This window comes from Panthera leo, chromosome A3, assembly GCF_018350215.1.
Source record: "Panthera leo isolate Ple1 chromosome A3, P.leo_Ple1_pat1.1, whole genome shotgun sequence".
Classification (NCBI taxonomy): domain Eukaryota; kingdom Metazoa; phylum Chordata; class Mammalia; order Carnivora; family Felidae; genus Panthera; species Panthera leo.
Genome location: NC_056681.1, coordinates 87,892,571 through 87,915,830, shown reverse-complemented (window position 1 = coordinate 87,915,830; position 23,260 = coordinate 87,892,571). Strand labels below are relative to the sequence as shown.

At 46.8% G+C, this 23,260-nt stretch overlaps 1 protein-coding gene across 7 annotated transcripts in view; it reads right to left on the bottom strand.

The window, feature by feature from the left end:
- The window catches only part of DYSF (dysferlin), a 224,646-nt gene that overhangs the window by 164,759 nt on the left and 36,627 nt on the right, over positions 1 to 23,260 (bottom strand). For all 7 annotated transcript variants that reach the window (XM_042932648.1, XM_042932652.1, XM_042932650.1 and 4 more), the window contains exon 4: positions 10,429 to 10,534. In XM_042932648.1, the coding sequence (XP_042788582.1) occupies positions 10,429 to 10,534 (106 nt within the window). The remainder of the gene's footprint in view (positions 1 to 10,428; positions 10,535 to 23,260) is intronic.

The following is a 23,260-nucleotide window of genomic DNA, read 5'->3' as shown; positions in this document are numbered from 1 at the left end:
ATGTTTTTATTTTGAGAGAGAAAGAGAGGCCGTGTGCACGCAAGCAGGGGAGGGGCCGAGAGAGAGGGAGAGAGAGAATCCCAAGCAGGCTATGGGTTGTCAGCACAGAGTCCGAAGCAGGGCTCAATCCCATGAACTGTGAAATCATGACCTGAGCTGAAATCAAGAGTCAGACGCTTAACGCACTGAGCCACCCAGCCACCCCTCCTGCAGGATTTTTTATCTCTCAGCCTAAGGCTATCTTCAGGAAAAAGCCCCCTTGGCCACTCTGCTTAGCTGAGCCTCCCTCCCAACCCCCACTGTTTCTCCACAGGCGGCTCAGGCAGCAGCTAACTCTGAGAGGGTCTTGGGGTGCTGCTCATCTTTCTGAGCCCTCTTTCCTCCCAGGTGCACCCCTGTCCCCCCACCTCAACCCCAGCTATTCCAGCTCTGACCAGCCAAGAGGAGAGGGACTACTCACCACACTCTCATGGACCAGGAAAGCCTGCCCTGTTTTTCACCCCATGGAACAACTCCCCAAGACCTCGCACTATTCAAACAGCCCCAGAACCTGAAAAAAGGTACAGCCTCAGTAGACTCTCCAGCCTTGCAGCTCCTAGGCCAGTGGGGGCCTGGCCCAGCCTTCCCTGGTACCATAGGTTCAGCAAGCCTCCTGGGGCAGCCTTTTTATTGATCAAAATAATAAATGCTCTATTTAAAAAAGTTTAGGGAATACAAAAGCCTTAAAGAAAAAAAAAATAATGCAAGGGAAAACAAATTGCCGTTAAGTCCACCTTTATTCACATTTTGATACAATTCTCTTCCATCTTTTTAAACAAATAGTGTATAGCCCTGTTGTATATAAAAATGCTTTGGGAAAAAAAATGCTTTGGGGATGCCTGGGTGGCTCAGTTGGTTAAGTGTCCAACTCTTTTTTTCAGCTCTTGATTTCAGCTCAGGCTATGATCCCAGCATCATGGGATCGAGCCCTGAGTCGGGTTCCATGCTGAGCGTGGAGCCTGCTTAAGATTCTTTCTCTCTCTCTCTTTCTCTCTCTCTCTGCCTCTGCCCCTCTCCCCTGCTTGCTCACTCTCTCTCTCTCTCTCTCAAATAAAAAAAAAAAAATTTAGGGGCTCCTGGGTGGCTCAGTCGGTTGAGCGTCCGACTTCAGTTCAGGTCATGATCCCGAAGTTTGTGGGTTCGGGCCCCCTGTCAGGCTCTGTGCTGACAGCTCAGAGCCTGGAGCCTGCTTCAGATTCTGTGTCTCCTTTTCTCTCTGCCCTCCCCACTCACACTTTGTCTGTGTCTGTGTCTCTCAAAAATAAATAAACATTAAAAAAAATTTTAATAAAAAAAATTTAAACGCTTTTCTTTTATTATGTTAGACAGTAAGCATTTCCCAGGTTTTGACAAACCCCTTTTTTTTTGATGTTTATTTTTGAGAGAGAGGGAGAGACAGAGCATGAGCGGGAAAGGGACAGAGAGAGAGGGAGACACAGAATTCAAAGCAGGCTCCAGGCTCTGAGATGTCAGCACAGAGCCTGATGTGGGGCTCAAACTCACAAACCGTGAGATCGTGACCTGAGCCGAAGTCAGACGCTTAATCGACTGAGCCACCCAGGTGCCCCTTGACAAATCCGCTATAAACATAATTGTTAATAATGCATCATATCCTCTGAACAGCTCAGCATAATTCACTAGACATCTTTACTGATTCCAGAAACTCCTGGTGGGGGAATCCTGGTCCTGAGACAGAAAGGGCTGAAGGTCCTTCATTTCTCCAGGTCTGGGGCTTGAATCTCCCAGACTGGGGCCTTGGCAGGGGCAGCCAGGCTGAGGGAGGGCAGGACCAGTGGAAGGGTGGGGCTCTGAACACCAAGGAAGGAAGCCAGCGTAGCCCAGCATCCCAGGAGACCCAGGGCAAGGCCAGGGAAGGCAATGAGACCCTTCATGTGCTGAAACCAAGGGACTGCCCTCACGGCAGTCCAGGCTTGTGAAACACCACCAGGTGTCGCCACTTGAGCAGGTAGCGAGCTGTGTGCCCTAAGCTCCGGCAACCCGGAGGAAAGAAGAGCTTCTGGAGCCCCACCTCGGTGCCCAGACCCACTCACAGCCACCCCAGAACTCTTGGAGATTTCAGTCAGCATCTCAGGGGTGGACCTGGGCATCTGTATTTTTAACAACCTGGGGCTTTCCCCCACTTCATCAAAAGGCAAGTTGGGCTTTTTGGAAAAGTAACTAATTCTAGTAGTAGGCCAGGGAAAGTAGATGACCCTGGAAACTTTTTGTGCCAGAAAACAAGGAAATACTCAAAGAATGATAAAAACATGTCAAAAGGACACAGAACTCTAGTTTCATGGACTCCCACTGGCCAAATCTGGGACAATTTAAATATGAAAATAAATATAGTAACAGATTAAACCATTGAATAAAATAGGAATAGGTTAATCTACACAGAAATAGACAGAAGAAAGCTTTTCCTTACAGTGAAATACAAACCGATGTATGCAGACAAAAATAATTGATTTAGCATATCACCATTTGGCAACCATCCAAGCAATAATTAATCCAACCAAGGAAATAACAATGGATGTGAAAACTGCCGGGTAAAAATCGGATAAGGATCAGAGTATTTAGAGTCACAAGGTACCCATTCCCCCCCCCCCCCCCCCCCCCCCCCCCGCCCCACAATTCCTACCTATGAGAAAAGGGAATGGATTGGTGATTAATGGAGAAAGCCAGTAAATGTGATGTTAATCAAATGATCAAAGTTAAAAGCACAGTAATGGGGATACAATGAGGGCAGCAGAGCATCATAGTATTCTCTTCCTGCCAAAGACGCTCAACCTAAATCTAATCATGAGAAAACATCAGACAGACCCACACTGGGAGACATTGTACAGGATAACCGACCTGTATTCCTAAAAGCGTCAAGGTCACAGGTTGTAGAAGTCGAAGAAAGACTGAAGAATTCTCCCAAATGGAAGAAGAATAAAGACAAAACAACTAACACAACATATAATCCTTAAGTGGATCTTTTCGTTACAAAGCACTGTTGAAAACACATGAACTCGAATGCGGGTCTGTGGCAATGCTGTTATCAACATTAATTTCTTCAGTTTCTGCAGGCTGTGGGTTCTGTAGGAAAAGTCCTTAATCAGAGAAAATACACACTAAATTCAGGGTGACAGGCCAGGAGGTTGGAGACTTAGTCTCAAAGGTTTAGAATAATATACTCTTTGTATTATTCTTGCAACCTTTCTCTAAAACTTAAATTATTTTAAAATAAAAGGTTAGGGGTGCCTGGCCCCTCGTGCGCTCTCTCTGTCTCTCAAAATAAAAAATAAGAACTTTTTAAAGAAATAGTAAACTAAAACAAAAGGTTGAAAACCTGAGAAACGTGCTTCCGCTGTAACCATAGGAATCTCATTCAGAGAGACAAATAAGCCCCCTACTCATTCATGCTGTTTCCCACTTTAGGACCAGCCACAGGCCAAGTGGAAAATAAAAATATGGTCCCTTGTTTTTTGTTTTTTATTGTATTTATTTATTTTTTGAGAGAGAGAGAGAGAGAGAGCAGGGGAGGGGCAGAGAGAAAGGGAGAGCATCTCAAGCAGGCTCAACACCATCAGCACAGAGCCTGACACAGGGCTCAAACTTACAGACCATAAGATCATGACCCAAGCCGAAATCAAGAGTCGGATGCTTAACCGATTGAGCCACCCAGGCACCCCAAGTATGGTCCCTTGTTAAAAATTTATTAGGAATTTCAAGATGGCAACAGCAGAGATTTAAAGCAAGTGCAGGGCCTAACTGCTCATGAGGCTGGCCCGGTGTGGGGTGATGGCTTGGCTCAGCCTGCGTTGGGCAGTTTTCTGAAAGGTGGAGGGCATCCTACCTGACGTATCTGGCCTGACCCATTCATTCATTACTCTGCTTAATCATCCCCTGCATAAATATATAGGGAGCACCCGCTAAGGGCCAAGCACGTCAAGATACTAGACTACTTCCACGAACAAAGCAAAGGCTCTTGCCTCCATGGATGGAGCTGACATCTTGGCAGAGGAGACAGACATTACATAGTCAGTGAAATAGATGTGTAAATTATAAAGTATGTTGGAAAGAAAAGGAAACCAGAGCGAGCAGGATTGGGGGAGCAGGAGGAGCTGCAGGTCTCAGTATTAAATCTACCCCGCTGTGGTGAAGAGAGAGGAGCAAAACCTTGGAAGGGGCACAGCTTGGCTGCCTTTCAGCCCCAGCTCTACTAATACTTGGTGACTCGGGTCCCCCGGCCCTAGGAGCAGATCCCCTTGGAGAACACCCCTTATTACATCTCAGACCCTGCCCCCCTTGGAGAACACCCCTTCTTACGTCTCAAACCCTGCCCCCCTTACCAGGCCCTCCCTGCACCCTTGGAGACTTTGCACACCATCTCTAGGTCAGAGAGGAGGTGGACCCACAGGAGCATAGCTGCTGCTCTCCATGACCTGGGTGCCAACACCTTAGCAAGGGGGCAGCCCTGCAGGAGAAGCAGGAAGGAGCAGCAGCCCCGAAATTTGAAGACCATCCAGGCAGCATCAGGCACCTCCACATTGAGAGCCCCACACCAACCTCCGGAAGAAGTGGCAACGTCCTGGTGGATGAATGAGACTTCAGTCACTCATTCAGGCACTTGAATGAGACTTCCAGCACAGAACCAGCTCCATCTTTTATTTACCCATCAAGGAACTACAGGGGCATCCCTGGGAGCTTCAGATGACCTGGAGCCCAGGACCTAGAACAGACTCTGGGGAACCACAGCTGCAGGACCACAGGTGATTAATACTGGAGGCCTTTAGCTCTACTGGGGATCCACAGGGGCATGTCTATGGATTCCACCCATGGTCAGGACCTCCCACCTTCACCATGATGTCATACCTCATTGCCTGTCCCCTTCTGCAGACGTAACCAGAGCTGAGATTTTCCTCCTGTAGGATGTATGTGAGCTCTGCACTCTCGCAAACCAAATGACCTTGGCCTAGAGTCCTTCCGGGGCTGTCCACATCAAGGTACCCCACCTGATAGCCCTGTTCAAGCCTCCGGCCCTGGACCGTCGCAAGACCGTCATCCCGTCACAAGACCATTATCAGCCAGTCATGTGTCCACCAAAACACGCTGCCCTGGAGAAGCAGGTAACCTCAGTCACCCATGTCTGCCATCTTGGGGTCCACGGTCAATAATATCACAGAACTCTAGAGGGTCCTGTCTGGTCACCAGGCTAGGAGGGCCTAGGAAACCAAAGACAAAGGCAGAGGACAATCTCATCGGATCCTCCTCCAGGTTATGCGGTCCAGCTCTGGGGTCCTTCGCCCACCCCACCATGCTCAGTCCATTGCTTACCGCCTGCTTCCTAAGCCCCGGCCCTCTTCACACTGATTAGCGCGACCAAACCCTAGACCAGCCCACTCCCACCTCCCCTGACACACACTGCATGAGTGGATAGGAAATCCCCATATGTGTCACGGTCTTATTTATTACCTTTCCCTGAGAAAACACCTAAGAAGCTGGGGGGGGGGGGGGGGGGGGGGTGCCAAGATGTGGCCGTGACTGAGGCAGGAATGGTTGGCAGCATCTTCAAACTGCTTAAAAGAAACTCAGGGACCCACCAGAGCTGTGCATCCACTTGCCACCAGTTCCTGCTCCCAACACACACAGTGCCCTCCTGGCTCCCAACCCACCACACCACTGGGGTTCGTGTTTCCTTGTCACCCAGCAGGTTTCATTTTCGGATCTGCCTCTGGTTGTGAAGACCGAAGCCTGGAAGGCTCAGTCGGTTAAGCATCAGACTCTTGGTTTCGCTCAGGTCATGATCTCGTGGTTCGTGAGTTCAAGCCCCACATCAGGCTCTGTGCTGATGGTGTGGAGCCTGCTTGGGATTCTGTCTCTCTCCCTCTCTCTCTCTCTGCCCCTCGTTCTCTCTCTCTCTCTCCCTCTCTCTCAAAATAAATACATAAACTTAAAAAAAAAAAAAAAAAGACTGAGGTAATACCGACGGTTTTCATGCTGTGTCCACACGCTCATTAGCAAGTTGCTCTCAAAGGAAATTTGTGAGTATGTTGCTTCTTTCTTCCCTGTGTGTCCAGAACCACCATAGGCCTGGAGGCTCCCCCAGGACAGGGACAGTGTTTTCTCCTTCAGTCTAGAACCTGTCTGAGGACAGATTTGGTATCTTCTCATGGCACACAGTGCAGTGTGCCACATCTGAAGGGATTTGGGTAAATGTAGTCTATAGGCCAGCTGCAGCAGGATTTCACAACCTGTCCCAGCCTTCCTCCTCCTCTCAGTCTTTCCAAGGTTTTCCAAGGATCCCGCACCCTGTCTTCACTCCTATGACTCCCTCAGCAGGTTGCTTTGACAATCTGAGCTAAACTCAATTGGGTACGCCTGACATGCTCTGCCCATTAGGCCCAGCCCAGAAATCTGCCTCAGTAAATAGCTAGTAGAATCCTGAGCTTCTGACAGGGCTCCCTGTCCCTTCTGAGTACAACCTCAGTTCTCTGTGCCTCCCGCTCCATTTGCAACCATCCCCAGGTCCCAAAGTGGGAAGCCCCAGCTCAGATGGTCTTGGGGCCTGGGGCCCCTGCCTGGGCTGCTCTGTGACTTAGCACTATCACAGGCACTAGAAAATGGACTCGGATAGTCTCCATTGGCCAGAGCTGCCTCCTGGCCCCACCTCCCCTAGCCTGTGCTCAAGTGGGGGCTAAACCATGCAGGGCTTAGACCTCCTCTCCCATCCATCACCTTCTGGCTTTCACACCCCGCTCTTGAAGACATGGTCTATGAAGAAATGGCAATCTCTGCAGTCAGACAGGAGTCCCAACCCAGAAAGGAGAAGGCAGCAGGTTCCCAGCTGGTGAGCATGAAGCACAAACAGAGTGCGGAAACAAAGAACCAGAGGAGAAGAGGTGAGACATCCAGGGATGGTCGCCAACCTGGCTCAGCCCCATGGACAGGGTCCAAGGTATGAAAAGCTGTGTCTCAGGGGCTGGATGGGCCTCTGAGCCTGGAGAGGCACAAGTACAGGAGAACTTTGAGGAAACACCAGTCATGGATGCACAGAGAGCAAGAGTGGAGAGGTGTTTTAGCAGCACATCCAGCAAGCTAAAAACCCTGGTTGGAGGTACCAGGGGCTGTGATTTAATGATTTAAAAGAAATACATATTTGGTCATTCAGGTGACCAAAATATACTTCTCAGATATATTTGGTCTTCATCCACAGTTCCTGAAAACACTTCAGAGCCATAAAGATAAAATGGGTGTCTTATTAATGAAGGTGATTTTTGGACCCCACTCATGGGTGGGAGCTGGTTGCCAGGAGGACCAACCATGTGATTAGAGAGTTGGAACTTTCAGTCCCATCCCTCCCAACCTCTGGGAAGGGAAGAGGAGTTGGCAGTTGAATCAGTCAATGGCCAATGACTTAGTCAATCATGATAACAACGAAGCTTCCATTAAAAAATCAAGTTTTTTGGTCTCTTTTTTCAGAGAGATCCTATGTTTAGGGAACCAGAATGCTTCCATATGCCACTGAACAGGGCCCCATGCTCCACAAGGACAGAAAGTTCCTTTGTTCAGGACCTCGCCCTGTGGATCTCTTTATCTAGCTATTGATTCATATCCTTTATCAAATCTTTTAATAAACTGGTAAATGTTAGTAAGTGTTTTTCTGAGTTCTGTAAGCTGCTCTAGCAAATTAATCAAACCTAAGGAGAAGGTCACTGGAACTTCCAATCTGTAGCTTGTTGGTCAGAAGCACAGGAGACAGCCTGGGGCTTGTGACTGGCATCTAAAGTAGAAGGTGGAGGCACACTTGTAGGATTGAATCCTTAATTTGTGGAATCTGATACTGTCTCTGGGTAGATGGTATCAGAATTGAGTTGATGTTGGGGGGGGGCACCCCCTGTTGAGATTGGGTCTAAAAGAACTTTTAGAGGAACTCTAAAAGAGGGGCTCAATACACAACAAAGTGCAGCCCAGCCCTGAGGTTTGTTGGAGAAGCTCCAAGCAGATCCTTGACTCAAAATATCTCCTTCACCAGCTACGTACAGTTCATCCATTAGTGCTCTACACCTGTAGAGAAAGCCGTGGTCCTCTTCAGAATCCAGAAGTGCTTGGAGTCCTTCTTGTCTATGTGGATGTGATACTGTGATTTCTAATTACAAATATATGTGTGTATATATGTATATTTGGTCATTGTCCCTGATTCTGGCACAGAGGTCCTTTTGGGAACTCCTTGGCATTTCCTAAGTGATAAGAACCATAAATGTGTCTTTTGTTGTGCTAATGGAAATCACCTAAGGATTGGATCTGGTTGCTATTGGAGCCAACCTTGCAATTAGAAGGTTGTAGAACTTTCAGCCCCACCACCTCCATGGCTGGTGAATGAGTTCAGTTGCCAATGAAGTCTCCATAAAAACCCAAAGGACAGGGATTGGAGAGCTTCCAGGTTGGATAATAACCAGTAATCTAGTAAATAAAATATTTCTCTGAGTTCTGTAAGCCACTCTACCAAATTAATCAAACCCAAGGAGGGGGTCATAAAAACATTCCACCTAGAGACTGGACTTGAGATTGGCATCGGAAGGGGAAGGGAAGGTCTTGCAGGACTAAGCCCTTAACCCAGTGCTGTCTCTGGATAGACAGTGTCAGAACTGAGCTGAATTGTAGGACACCCAGCTGGTGTCAGAGAATTGTTTGGTGGTATGGGGGGAAAACCCACATACACACATTGGAAATTGGTGCTAGAACCCTTAGATTGCACGACTAGGCTGGAGAATTCAGATGGAGGACAAGGGGGATCAAGAGGTGATGGAGACAGGCTCAGTGATATTGAAGATTATCAGAGGACACGCCCACCAGTTGACGCATGAGATAAACCTAGACAATTAGAGGCTCCTCACCCCCTCTACCATCCTTGGAATGTAAGTTCTGCTTGCCGTCCTTGCTCCCAAAGACTGCTGCAGGCATAGTCTTGAGCTAGTGACATGGCATTGAGACTATCTGGATGGTATCTATGACTGAACCCAGTTAAGATCTCTATACAAACTTTTGAGATTTGGTGGATGGGTGCAGGTATCTACTTATCTTGCTGTTGCCCCAGACAAGCCTCATAGGTAAGTTCCCTGCTTACTAAACCGGCTGCCTACAAGTCTGGAGTGCCCTGCCTCTTTCTTTGCTCTCTCCCTGCCTTCCTTGAAAGGGAGCTCGTTTCAGATTTCACCTGGAAAGCTCTTAAAGAGGTTACAAACCTACGAGTGATCACTGCACTAAACCCAAACGTTCTGCCCATAAGCACTATCTGAGAAAGGGATGGATTCTCCTGGGAAGTAACATCTCTCATCAGGGAAGCATCCAGCCAACATTGGCCTAAGTAAGATGCCTCGGGAAGAAATTCCAGCATCAGAAGCGCAGTGGACCAGGAATCCATTCAAGTCTCTTCTACTCCTGAGAGTTTAAAATATGTGCCACCCTGTAATTTGTCCCTATTTGGACATGGATTCACGATGTGACTTCAGTCAGTCACTCTCTTTCCCCAGCTCTCAGTACCCAGTAGTAGTTCCAATCAGAGTTCTGCCCAGATTGGCCACTTCCTGACTCACCAAGCCAGCCAAGAGCCTCCCCCCTTCACACACACACACAAGGTAGCCCCACAGTGTCTAAGAGAACTCAGCCCAGAATCCCCAGGGCCTCACTGGGAGGAAGTATTTCCAAACGGATAGTCACCCAGTGCATCCTGGGAGGTGGAGCTGACCCAGAGGGAAGGTCAGGAATTCTACTGACCAGGAAGAAAGAACCCTGCAGCATATATTTAGCTCCCTAAAAATAACGGGAAGCCAGAGATGAGAGCTGGAAATTGTCTGCTAGGACTGGGAAAGCACTGGAAAGGCTGGGGGAGTGGCAGGAAGGACAATGGAGGAAAGGAAGAGGGTCTGACAGGTCCCGGTGGGCAGGGGAGGGAAATGTCTGTCCCCCTTCCCTTGTGATCTGTGACCCAGATGACTCAGATATTCCAGATCCAGAGATGGGGGCTGGGTGGTGAGGGAGGGCTGCCAAGGAGATTGGGGGAGCCATAACCAAGGCTGCCCAGGAAGCTTGGGGAGACATTAGGTTTCTAGTGGAAAACCAGTCCCAAGAGGTGACTGTGCCTCCCTCCAGAGCAGGAGGGGACCCAGGGAACAGGCAAAGCTGGTGTGAGACAAGGCTGACTTGAGCCCAGCAGGTGGGGCCAGGATTCCCTCCCGTCCCCTTCCCACCTCTTCCATGCCAGTTCCTTTCCCCAGCACCCTAAGCTCTAGCTAGGGAGGGCCTGGCCTGGTTGCTGGTAGCTGGACTATGAAACACCACTTGGCTCAGAAAGGCAAGTCCTCAGACCAGACACTAGCCTGATGCAAAGACCCAGTGCGCACTTACCCCCGTGGGCTGCTTCTTGGTGTCCAGCAGGGGAGCATTGAAGCTCGCAGACAGACTGGGGGTGGCAAGGACCTCCCGGAGTGGGATGTTGGCTTCCCCCAAGAACCTAAATGGAGAGAAAAGTAGAATGTAAAGAATTAGCCTAATGTGCCTGACTCTTCTCCCAACAGACCACCCCCACCCCCACCCCCACCCCTGACCCTACCACCTTACCCCATAAACAAACACCCTGCAGGCAAAGCTGATCTGCCTAGAACAACACAGTTCCTTAGGACCCCTTAATGCTCCCTAGCACCCTGCCCCCAGCCACCCCATGTACCATCCGAGGAGGGCCAGGCCCCTCTCCCTGCACACAGATGAGAGACACCTTCTCCCAAGGTCAACTTTGACCCCTTTCTGCCTCTCCCCAGAGGCCTCGCCGCATCACCCCTGTCTGCCTGGACACTCCCATATAAAGGCTGTCTTGCCCATCACACCTCAACAATCCACCAGACCCGTGTCTCCTGAAAGCCATCACACCTGCGTTGCTCTGAAGGTGCAGTAGCCCCTTTAACCTCCATCTACACTGGCCATCTATATCGCTTTCCCAGGCCTCGGCCAGCAATGATCATAAATGAAAAACAGTCTTTCCTGTCTTCAGAGACAGGGAGAAAAGCAAATTGGGGCAGGGTGGACATGTCCCACTCCCAAGAGAGGCCCAGGACTGTCACACCACATACACCTAAGGCAGCACCTCTGACTGAGGGGTGGGAGTCCCATAAACGTATGGGCTCTTGGAAAGAGTAGATGATTGAGTGACAATCAGTTAAGGGATCCTTCAAAGAATACCAAGGAAACTGTGTGTGTTCCCTAAGCTAAGAAATGGGCAAACTGCATTCTGCATCTCTGTAGCGGTAGCCGGAAATCAGGAACAGCAAGTGGCCCATGTCTATCAGAACTGTCGCCTGATGTCGCATCAGACTTCTGTGTGCTTCCTGCATATTGCTGTCAGGGTGTGAACAACGAAAAGCCACAGGAGTGCTCTCATCATTTGCTTCTTAATTTTTTTTTCCCTGATGAATAAACAGCACACCTATTATTTGGGGCCTTCCTTCTTTTCTAGTGTCTGTAACAACTGATTAGAATATAGGTTTTTATGAATACAGGTTTTATGAAGCTTTATTGAAATAAAATTTCTATCTTGACCTAAATAGCTGATTTTTAAAACTGGTTGCTCACACAGGAAGCCATCAAAATCCTAAAGGAGAACACAGGCAGCAACCTCTTTGACTTTGGCCACAGCAACTTCTTACTAGACACGTCTCCAAAGGCAAGGGAAACAAGAGCAAACATGAACTATTGGGACTTCAAGATAAAAAGCTTCTGCACAGCAAGGGAAATAATCAACAAAACTAAAAGGCAGCCTATGGAATGAGAGAAGATATTTGCAAACAACACATCTGATAAAGGGTTAGTATCCAAAATCTATAAAGAACTTACCAAACTCAACACCCAAGATACAAATAACCCAGTTAGGAAATGGGCAGAAGATATGAATAAACATTTTCCCAAAGAAGACATCCAGATGGCTAACAGACACATGAAAAGATGCTCAGCATCACTCAGCATCAGGGAAACACAAATCAAAACCACGATGAGATGCCACCTCACACCTGTCAGAATGGCTAAAATTAACAACACAAGAAACATCAAATGTTGGCAAAGACGCAGAGAAAGGGGAACCCTCTTGCACTGCTGGTGGGAATGCAAACCGGTGCAGCCACTCTAGAGAACAGTATGGAGGCTCCTATGATCCAGTAGAACTACCCTATGATCCAGTAATTGCACTATTAGATATCTACCCATAATACAGATTTACCCAAAAATACAGATTCAAAGAGGTACCTACGCCCCAACATTTATAGCGGCATTATCAACAATAGCCAAACTATGGAGAGAGCCCAAATGTCCATCCACTGTTGAATGGATAAAGAAGATGTGATATATATATTACATAATATATATTATATACATCACATACATATACTATATATATAATATATTATATATATGCACACATACATATATATACATATATACAATGGAATATTACTCAGCCATCAAAAATCATGAAATTTTGCCATTTGCAATGACAAAAGGAGCTAGAATGTGTTATGCTAAGCAAAATAAAGTCAATCAGAGAAAACAAATACCATATGATTTCACTCATATGTGGAATTTAAGAAACAAAGCAGATGCACATATGGGAAAGGGGGCTATGGGAAAGAAAAGAGAGGGAAACAAACCACTAGAGACTCTTAATGATAGAGAACAAATTGAGGGGTGATGGAGGGACGTGGGTGAGAGATGGGCTAGATGGGTGATGGGTACTAAGAAGGGCACTTGTGATGAGCACTGGGTGTTGTATGTAAGTGACGAATCGCTGAGTTCTACTGCTGAAACCAATATTCCACTGTATATTAACTAAAATTTAAATTTACAAAATAAAATAAAATATTCATAAAAAGACAAAAAACTGCTCACAATGAGATACTACCTCACATTCATTAGGATGGCCACTGTCGAAAAAAAAAGCAAACAACAAAGGTAGGTGAGGATGCGGAGAAACTGGAATCCTTGTGCCTTGTTGGTGGGAATGAAAAAAAGGGAAAGGAAAAATGGATCAAACCACAGAATCCAGCAAGTCCATTTCTGGGTTATCTATTCAAAGAATTGAAATCAGGAAGTCAAAGAGATATTTGTATACCCATGTTCATAACAGCATTATTCACAATCGCCAAAAAATGAAAGCAACCCAAGTATCTATCAACAGATGAATAAACACATGAATGAATAAATAAAATGCAATAAAAATTAAAATGAAATTAATTAATTAAAAGCATGCATACAATGAAATATTATTAAGCCTTAAAAAAGGAAAGGAATTCTGGGGGCGCCTGGGTGGCTCAGTTGGTTAAGTGTCCAACTTCGGCTCAGGTCTGATCTCACCATTCGCGAATTCGAGCCCCACATCGGGCTCTCAGCTCAGAGCCTGGAGCCTGCTTTGGATTCTGTGTCTTCCTCTCTCTCTGACCCTCCCCCACTCCCACTCTGTGTCTGTCTCTCTCAAAAATACATAAACATTAAAAAAATTAAAAACAAAAAAGGAAAGAAATTCTGACACCTGCGACAACATGGATGAACCTTGGAGACATGATACTAAGTGAAATAAGCCAGATACAAAAAGATATATACGGTATGATTCCATTTACATGAAGTTCCTAGAATAAGCAAGTTTGTGAAGAAAGAAAATAAAATAGAGGTTACCAGGAGGGTAGAGGGAATGGGGAGTTATTATTTAGGGGGTACAGCTTCAGTTTGGGGTGATGAAAAAGTTCTGGACACAGATGGTGGTGATGGTCGCACAACAGTGTGAATGTGCTTAATGCCACTGAGCTGTGCACTTAAAATAGTTAAAATGGTAAGTTTTGTTACATATATTTTACCACGATAAAAGTAATTAGTTACTAATTAATTAATTGCCACTTACATAAGTTTCTAGACAATAAAATCACTTGAGCTCCATTATTCTTGGGACCAGTGGACTGTTGGTCACCTTACAGGTTCCTTCGCCAGCAAGCCAATAGCCTGATTTGTGCGGAATTTTGTAACATTTTTCTGGCATTTCTTTAAAGAAAGGGCTAAAGAGAGAGACGTTCACTACTATTCATTCCTCGTGATGCCAGGAGTCACATTTTCTAGAATTTGGACTGGTGTGTGTTATATTCTTTTGCAGCATGGAGCAGGCTTGTACCACAGCGTAAGCAGGGGCTCCTGGAGTGTCTCCATCCTATAGGGCCAGCATGGGGAAGGCACTTGTCACCAGTGTGTTGACTGAAGTGTCCTCAGTGTCACCAGGTAGAACCCAAGACCTGATCTTTACTGCTCGCCTGCTTGTACCCTATGACCTTTGTCTCACATTTTTCTATAAGCTCTTCTTTCCAGCTTGTCTCTTAACTCAGGAAAAAGACCCCACTGGCATAGCATCCCATGATGGAAACCAAAACTACCCCTCAAACAATAATGACCGCCCTGATGTAGAGTTCCAGTAGCCCAGACTACCCAGACCAGGTCGAGTTTAACTCTCTACTTACACGGATGTGTATGCGCGGATGAACCATGGAGTGAGCCATGGAATGACTAACAGTTACCTTTGCCTCATTATAATACTAAAATCTCTGCCCGAGGAGGAGCACAAGCCTCATTTACATAACATACAACGTAAGTACAGGCATATTTCCTTAAGGTGCATGACTGTCCTCATGCCCTGTCTAAAGACTTTAAATAGAAGGAACCCATTCACCCCTTGCTAGGGAAGTCATGGTTTTGGAAGTTATTCCCCATGATCTTTATTTGCTGCAAAGAAAGTTTCCTTTGTGCAACAACTCTACCAGCTGCAATTTCTATATGTGACTCACTGAGGAGCAAACTCATGTTAGTTAGTTGGGTTACATCTGGACGCAGGCAATGTCAAAAAAGACAAGACAGTCGGTGTAAAAGACCTGTGAATCCATGGCATCAGAGTCACACTTCCCTCCGGGCAGCAGAGCAGACAGACTGGCTTCAGCAGGTGGATGGCAGAGCCTGCCCTAGAACTCAGGTCCCCACATCCCTGAGGGGTCACCTGGGGAAGGGAAAGGCAGAGCGGACAGTGGGAGCGGAGGGGATGGCAGGCTTGGTGGTGCAGACATACTGCTGGAAGGGAGCCCTGGAGCCTGCTGCAAGGACAAGGCCTGGCCTCCAAGGCCTCCCTCTCTGGCACCAGGCCAGCCAACCCTCCGCCCCACGGAGAATTCCCGGAAGTGGGGCAGGAACAATGGGAGGAAATGCAGAGGGAAGTGCCGGCCCCACCCCTGCCAGCCCAGGCACCTCCGGAGGCAGGGAGACCTGGGCCAGGAGGGACTGCTTGTTATTTCCTCCCTTAATATCTTTCTGGACCTTGAAATGCCCCCACCTCCCACCCCTGTCATAGGCCTTGGAACCAGTCCTTTGGAGGAGCTGGGTGGCTTCACAAGCCCCCACTCCTCTAGGAGGAGAGGCTGGAGGCAGCACAGCCGGCTGCCTGTCCCCACCCCTAAGGAGCAGGCTACCCCAGAGTGGGCAGCACAGAACTGCTCTGGGAGGCCAGCCTGGGGAGGTCGGACTTCCTGGGGAGGTAGGCTGGGTCTCAGGCTTGATCATAGGAAACCCTTATGGCCACTCTTCATTCATTCTTCCATAGAGTTGGAGGAGAGGTGGCTTTATTCAGGAGGCCTAGGGAAGGAAGGCCCAGACCCTCAGGGAGACCCACCACATCCAGAGATCAAGACTGAGGCACAGACTCTAGGGCCCAGAGGCCTACACGAAACCAGCGATGCCAGGTGCTCAGGAGCACTGGCACTGGCACTGATACCAACCGGTGGCCACTTGTGGCAGACAGGATTCAGCAGGGGTCATATGAGGCAAGGAGGAGCCTGGGGGTCCTGCACCAGCTGCCTGAGAGCCAGCTCTGAGTGTGTGCAGAAACTGGCAGATGGGAAGGAATACCCACCCCCCCCACGTCCCCATCTCCCCCCGCCCCCTGCCCCCTGCAGCCTACTAATAGAAACAGGTCTCTGTTTTCCTCCCCAGACCTGGCCATCCCTCTTGGCAGTGCTATGTTCTGGAGCCATTGGAATGTGGGGGCAGGAGAAATGTGAGGGCTGAAATCACTGCTGCCATCCCACAGACTGAAAGAGAAGTCAGGAATTGGCACGGGGGAGGAGGGAGAGGTCCAGGCAGTTTACACATTGACAGGGCACACATTTTTCCTCCAAGGAAAAGGAACTAGTTCCCAGACTCATCACCCAGCAAGGCTACTATCCTATCAGAGATGGGAGAAGAACTACAGGGTAATGGCCTCCAAATCTGAGCCCTAAGTGGGAGGCTATAAATTAAAGTGGCCAAGTGAGTTTATTTTAATGAAACACAGAGAAATCTAAATAATTTCATTTAAAAACCTCAGGCCTTTTTCTGTGGATGCTAAATTTAGGGGCACATTTTGATGAGACACAGGATATTTGCAGGGTCTTAACGTGTCTCTTAAAAGACTTCAGGAGGAGGGTGGCACCTGGGTGGATTAGTCAGTTGAATATCTGACTCTTTGAGACAGGGTTGTGGGATCAAGATCCACATTGGGCTCCATGCTAAGCGTGGACCTGCTTGAGATTCTCTCTCTCTCCCTCTGTCCCTCTCCCCTGCTCGCTTGCTCACTCTCTCTAAAATAAAATAAAGAGGGGCGCCTGGGTGGCTCAGTCGGTTGGGCAGCCGACTTCGGCTCAGGTCATGATTTCGCAGTCCGTGGGTTCGAGCCCCGCATCGGGCTCTGTGCTGACAGCTCGGAGCCTGGAGCCTGTTTCGGATTCTGTGTCTCCCTCTCTCTGACCCTCCCCTGTTCATGCTCTGTCTCTCTTTGTCTCAAAAATAAATAAACGTTAAAAAAAATTAAAATAAAATAAAGAAAAAATATATTTAAAAAAATGAGATTTCAAAGGGGGGAAAAGAGCAGTAAATATGCAACGGAAAAATCAGACACCACCTTGACAAGTGATCAAAATGAACATCTCCAATGAGGGACATCTTGTGCTTCCAGAACCTGAGACAGATCAACACACCCACAAAGTACTCTGGCCAGAAATTAGTAACAAATCTAAGCATGAGAAAAACATGAGACAAACTTCAAATGAAGAACATTCAATTAACAAAAAACTGGTGTATTATATTATTCAAAAATGTAAGTTGTTGTAAAAGATGAAGGCTGTGGGAAATGTTCCAGATTAAAGAAGGCTGGTGACCCTAGAGGAGAAGGCTCCGACCTCAGCCGTAGCAATTTCTTACTTGACACATCCCCAAAGGCAAGGGAATTAAAAGCAAAAATGAACTTTTGGGACCTCACGAAGATAAAAAGCTTCTGCACTACAAAGGAAACAATCAACAAAACTAAAAGGCAACGGACAGAATGGGAAAAGATATTTGCAAATGACATATCGGACAAAGGGCTAGTATCCAAAATCTATAAAGAACTCATCAAACTCCACACACAAAAAACAAATAATCCAGTGAAGAAATGGGCAGGAAACATGAATAGACACTTCTCTAAAGAAGAAATCCGGATGGCCAACAGGCACATGAAAAGATGCTCAACGTCGCCCCTCATCAGGGAAATACAAATCAAAACCACACTCAGATATCACCTCACGCCAGTCAGAGTGGCCAAAATGAACAAATCAGGAGACTATAGATGCTGGAGAGGATGTAGAGAAACGGGAACCCTCTTGCACTGTTGGTGGGAATGCAAATTGGTGCAGCCACTCTGGAAAACAGTGTGGAGGTTCCTCAGAAAATTAAAAATAGACCTACCCTATGACCCAGCAATAGCACTGCTAGGAATTTACCCAAGGGATACAGGAGTATTGATGCATAGGGGCACTTGTACCCCAATGTTTATAGCAGCAGTTTCAGCAATAGCCAAATTATGGAAAGAGCCTCAATGTCCATCAACTGATGAATGGATAAAGAAATTGTAGTTTATATACATAATGGAATACTACTTGGCAATGAGAAAGAATGAAATATGGCCTTTTGTAGCAACGTGGATGGAACTGGAGAGTATTATGCTAAGTGAAATAAGTCACACAGAGAAAGACAGATACCATATGTTTTCACTCTTATGTGGATCCTGAGAAACTTAACAGAAACCCATGGGGGAGGGGAAGGAAAAAAAAAAAGAGGTTAGAGTGGAAGAGAGCCAAAGCATAAGAGACTCTTAAAAACTGAGAACAAACTGAGGGTTGATGGGGGGTGGGAGGGAGGAGAGGGTGGGTGATGGGTATTGAGGAGGGCACCTTTGGGGATGAGCACTGGGTGTTGTATGGAAACCAATTTGACAATAAACTTCATATATTGAAAAATAAATAAATAAAATAAAAATATATAATATAATAAAATGAAATCTTTAAAAAAATAAAAAAATAAAAATAAATAAATTAAATACATTAAATACATTTAAAAAAAAAAAAGAAGGCTGGTGAAATACAACAACTAAATTCAATATGAGAGTCTAGACTGGATCCCATACTGAGAAAGAGGGGGAGGAGGACTTGCTATAAAAGGCATTATTTGGTCAATTGATAGGACAGAAGATGAACGGTGAATTAGATGAAGTATGGCAGCCGTGTTAAGTTTACTGAAGTTGGTAACTACAGTGTGATTATGTAAAAGAATATCCCTATTCTTAATCCCTATTTCTAAATTCTTAAAAATATATTTTACACATTTCTTAGGAAATATACCCTGAAGTGTTTAGGGATAGAGGACCATGATGAATGTAACTTACCCTCAAATGAGAGACAGAGAAAAAGGAAGGAAGAAAACGAGAAGGAGGGAGAGGAGAGAGAATATTATAAAGCAAATGGAGTAGAATGTTAATCAGTGATATTGATATTTTTTTTAAGTTTATTTATTTTGAGAGAGAGTGTGTGTGCACAAGCAGGGGAGGGGCAGAGAGAGAGGGAGAGAGAGACTCCAAAGCAGGCTCCTCGATGTCAGCCCAGAGCCTGATACGGGGCTCAATCCCATGAACGGTGAGATCATGACCTAAGCCAAAATTAAGAGTGGGACACTTAACTGAGCCACCCAGGCCCCCTTCTTTGTTCTATTTTTGCAACTTTTTTGTAAGTTCAAAATTGTTTCTTAAAAAAACTCCAGAAGTGTTTCCATGTGTCAGTTTCTCGTTTTTTATCTTTTAAACTAAGAAAAGGACAATGTCAACTAAAAATACATACATGACAACTCAAATCCGTTCATCACTGACTCAGCTGCACCTTCCTCTCACCAGATTCAATGAATCAGGCGTGACAGGAAAGTCAGACTCCCTGTTCTGGCAGGATGCACACAAACACGCACACACGAACACACTCCGGGGAGATTTAAGATCCCTGTGAGGAGACAGCTGTGATCTGTGCCCCCTCCAGCCCTCAGCCATTCGTGCCTGGCAGTGAGGAGCAGGAAATGAGAGACAGCCGGACATTCCCACCCCTGGCCTCTGGCAGCCTTCCCCCCGGTATCTGATTCCCCAGGGACTGCCCAAAGGTGACTAAATAGTTTTCCACTTCAATCCAGAAAAAAACAAAAAAACAAAAAAAAAAAAGAAAAACTATTCTGAAACTCAGGGATGCTCTGGAGTCTATAGTTATAAAAATCCTTGGAATATAAGGGAACGGTCAACACTTCCGAGTATGCTGAAAACAATGAGGTGGTGAACTGTAAATATTCCTGCCTCCCAAATAAATATTCCAGAAAGGGGGGCCTGCAAACCAGCCTGCTGAAACCCAGAGGCTGAACTTAGGCTTACTTTCCCCAACTTCTAGCAACAGCAAACCGCCACTCTGCCTCTTTAAATGTCTTAGTGCACACACACACATCTGGGTGAGTGTCTATTCCTGGGTGGGAATGACATGTGTCAGCAGGGAGAAAATACCCTCCACACATAAAACAGATGGAGAGTTAATATTCCCGATAGGACCCCAAACACACAAACTGCTATGAATTAGTAAGAAAAAAGCAAGCAATTCAAAATATAATGATAGGAAATTGACAGAAGAAGAAGTACAAATGGACAATAAAATACATGAAAAGATGCCCAACTTCACAAGTAGTCAAGAAAATAGTTTAGGGGCACCTGGCTGGTTCAGTCAGTAGAAAGCATGTGACTCTTGATCTTGATATAGGGCTTGTGAGTTCGACTCCCCCAGTGGGTATAGAGATTATTTAAAAATAAAATCTTAAACACACACACACACACACACACACACACACACACACACACACAGTTTATAAGATACTTTTCTCCCCCTACCATGGCACTAAGCAAAAATAAAAATTGACAGGCACCTTTTTTTACACTGTTGGTAGACATAATTAGAACATGTTTTTGAAAAGTCATTTGGCAGAATTTATGAAAATGTTATATGTTCATATCCTTTGATCCAGTAATCCCACTCTTAAGGATCTAGTTTAAAGAAAAAAATAGTCTAAGGACATAAAGCAATTTGGATAAAGATATCCACTGAAGGGGTAGGAAAGAAATGAGAAAGAAACCGAATCCCAGCCAGTAAGGATACGGTGGGATAAATTATGGGGTGCCCACCCTGTGAAATACCACACAACCATTTAAAATGGGGCTGGTCAATACATACTGACCTGGGAAAGGGTCCATGATGAATTGACAAAAAGCAGGGTGTAGACCAGTATGTATGACATGATTTCATTTTTGTTTAAGAACATGAATACACACGTATGTAAACGGATGTTTGCACAGGCTTAGGAAAAGCAGAGGAAGACATGTGCCAAATTGTCAACAACAGACACACTGGAGGGAAGGGAAGCTGCAGATGGGGGGAAGGCTGGGAAAACTTGCACCTCTTCCTTTATAGCTTTTTAAGAATGGAGGTTACTTTTGCTTATAAAAAAGCACTTGAAATTTTTATATTCTTGTGAGTTTTCATAAATTAAGGAATGTGTGTGCACGTGTGTGTGAGGCATGTTGGTGCACACTCTGTGTCCACGTGGAGCGTGTGGGTGGTATGTTCAGTCGGTGTGGTCTGTGTACGTGTGTTTGTACGGACCCAACAGTCCCCTCACGCTATACACCTTCCAATGTGCCAAGCACGCGGTAGGGCATCTGACACCCACACACTATCTCATTCAAGCTTCGCGACAACCACGCAGTGTAGGTACTGTTGTGGCCATTATCCTGATGAGGAAGCAGGTTCAGAGAAATCCAGGTCGCAGACAGTGTCAGGATGAGGCTCACTACTGACAGGGGGTTCCTGAGAGAAGGCTTTGAGCCTCATTGTTATGCCACCACCCCTCCCCTGCTCGGCTCTGCGGACACAGCTGGGGACCTGAGACCCCCTGCTCCCTCAGGGAAGAAATCCCTCCACCACATCAACACGCTCCCTGTAGGGGCCACAGGCACCATCCGGCCAGACCCCCTCCCCCAGCAGCCACGGCCATCCCCTGTGCATTCTTGTGCTGGGCTCCTCTTGTTAAGGACTAAGACTTTTGTTCAGCTCCTCCCCGGAAATGCCCACATCCCCCAATACGTTAGCCCATTGTCCCAGGAGGCCCAGGACACCCCCCCCCACACACACACACACACAAACCCTGAGGGCACCAAGGCCTACTCTGGGCTCAGAGGCTGCCCTGAAAGCGATAGTCACAGAGGTCAGGTAGACCACTATTCCCAAAATATCTCCTCAAAGCCTATAGTGGCACCTGCTGCTCACCATTAACATTCTTTTGCTGGTCTACACAGAGTCCGGCAGGGGCGCCTGGGTGGCTCAGGCAGTTTTAAGCCTGCGACTTCAGCTCAGGGTGTGATCTCTCAGTTCATGAGTTCAAGCCCACTGTGCTGACAGCTCAGAGCCTGGAGCCTGCTTCAGATTCTGTGTCGCCCTCTCTCTCTGCCCCTCCCCTGCTTGGGCTCTGTCTCTCTTTCTCTCTCAAAAATAAATAAACATTAAAAAAAACTTTTTTTAAACAGAGTCTGGCATAGACAGCACCATTCCCCAGGCTCCTAAGAGGAGCAAAACATTAAGCCATGGGCTGCCACCAACACTTTAGTATGAATTAGTCTTTTTTCAAATCAACACTGGCTGAGAGCAGGCTTTGATGGGAAAGGGTTGAGCCAGTGAGAACGGAAGGAACTGGGGCAGCAGGAGAGCAGCACAAGAAAGACACGGAAAAGAGGATGTGCCAAAAGGAACTGCCATGTATGGAGCAGCCTCTTCATAGCACTTCCCTCAGATGAGCTTGTGAGTTTGATTTGACACCCCTCGAAGAGGAAGAAACAGAGAGGCTCAGGGAGCTTCGCTGAGACTAGACCCCTGTTCTTCTGCTGGACCACAATGTCAAACCCTGTGTAAGGGTGGGAAGAGGACCAACCAAAAGAGGAAGGAGGAGAAGGAGCAGGCATTCAAGAAGGTTCCCAAATTGCCTCGTGGGCCCCCAGCCAGATATGGACACCATGACTGATGACCCAGATCACAGGCAGGGGAGGGCAGGCAAGGCTCTGGGTGAGGCTGAGTGGGGCTCAATGCCCCACTTTATGGAGTCACCGGGTCCCTAAGAGGTACCAAGTAGACCACACTATTGCATAGAAAATGCTATCCTGAACACTAAACGAAGGCTTTTTCATATGCAGTTAAGTGCCTCTGAACTAGTCGTTGGTGTAGAGTTAGGGGTCCTTCTATGCTGCTTGATTAAAGGGAGGCAGGGTGCATAGTCACCCTGAGAAAGAGTTGCCAGACCAAATACAGGATTCCCTGTTAAGCTGACATTTCAGATAAACAGCGAACAATTTTTTATTGTAAGTAGATCCCATGCAGGGCGCCTAGGTGGCTCAGCCAGTTAAGCGTCTAACTCTTGATTTCAGCTCAGGTCATGATCTCACGGTTGTGGGATCGAGTCTCACATTGGGCTTGGTGCTGAGCATGGAGCCAGCTTAGGATGTTCTCTCTCCCTCCCTCTCCCCCTCCCCCACTCACATGCTCCTTCTCTCTCTCTCTGTCTCTCTCTCAAATAAATAAATAAATAAATAAACAAACAAATAAATAAATAAATCCCATGCAATGTTTGGGACAAACTTAACTGGGTGTCCCGAATGTCTCTTTGTTGAATCCGGCCACCCTACCCCAGGGCTGGCTAGGCCTAAAGCCAATGAGCTACTGTGGTCAAAGTAGAGAACGTTTTGACCCTGGTATTTTTTTTGACA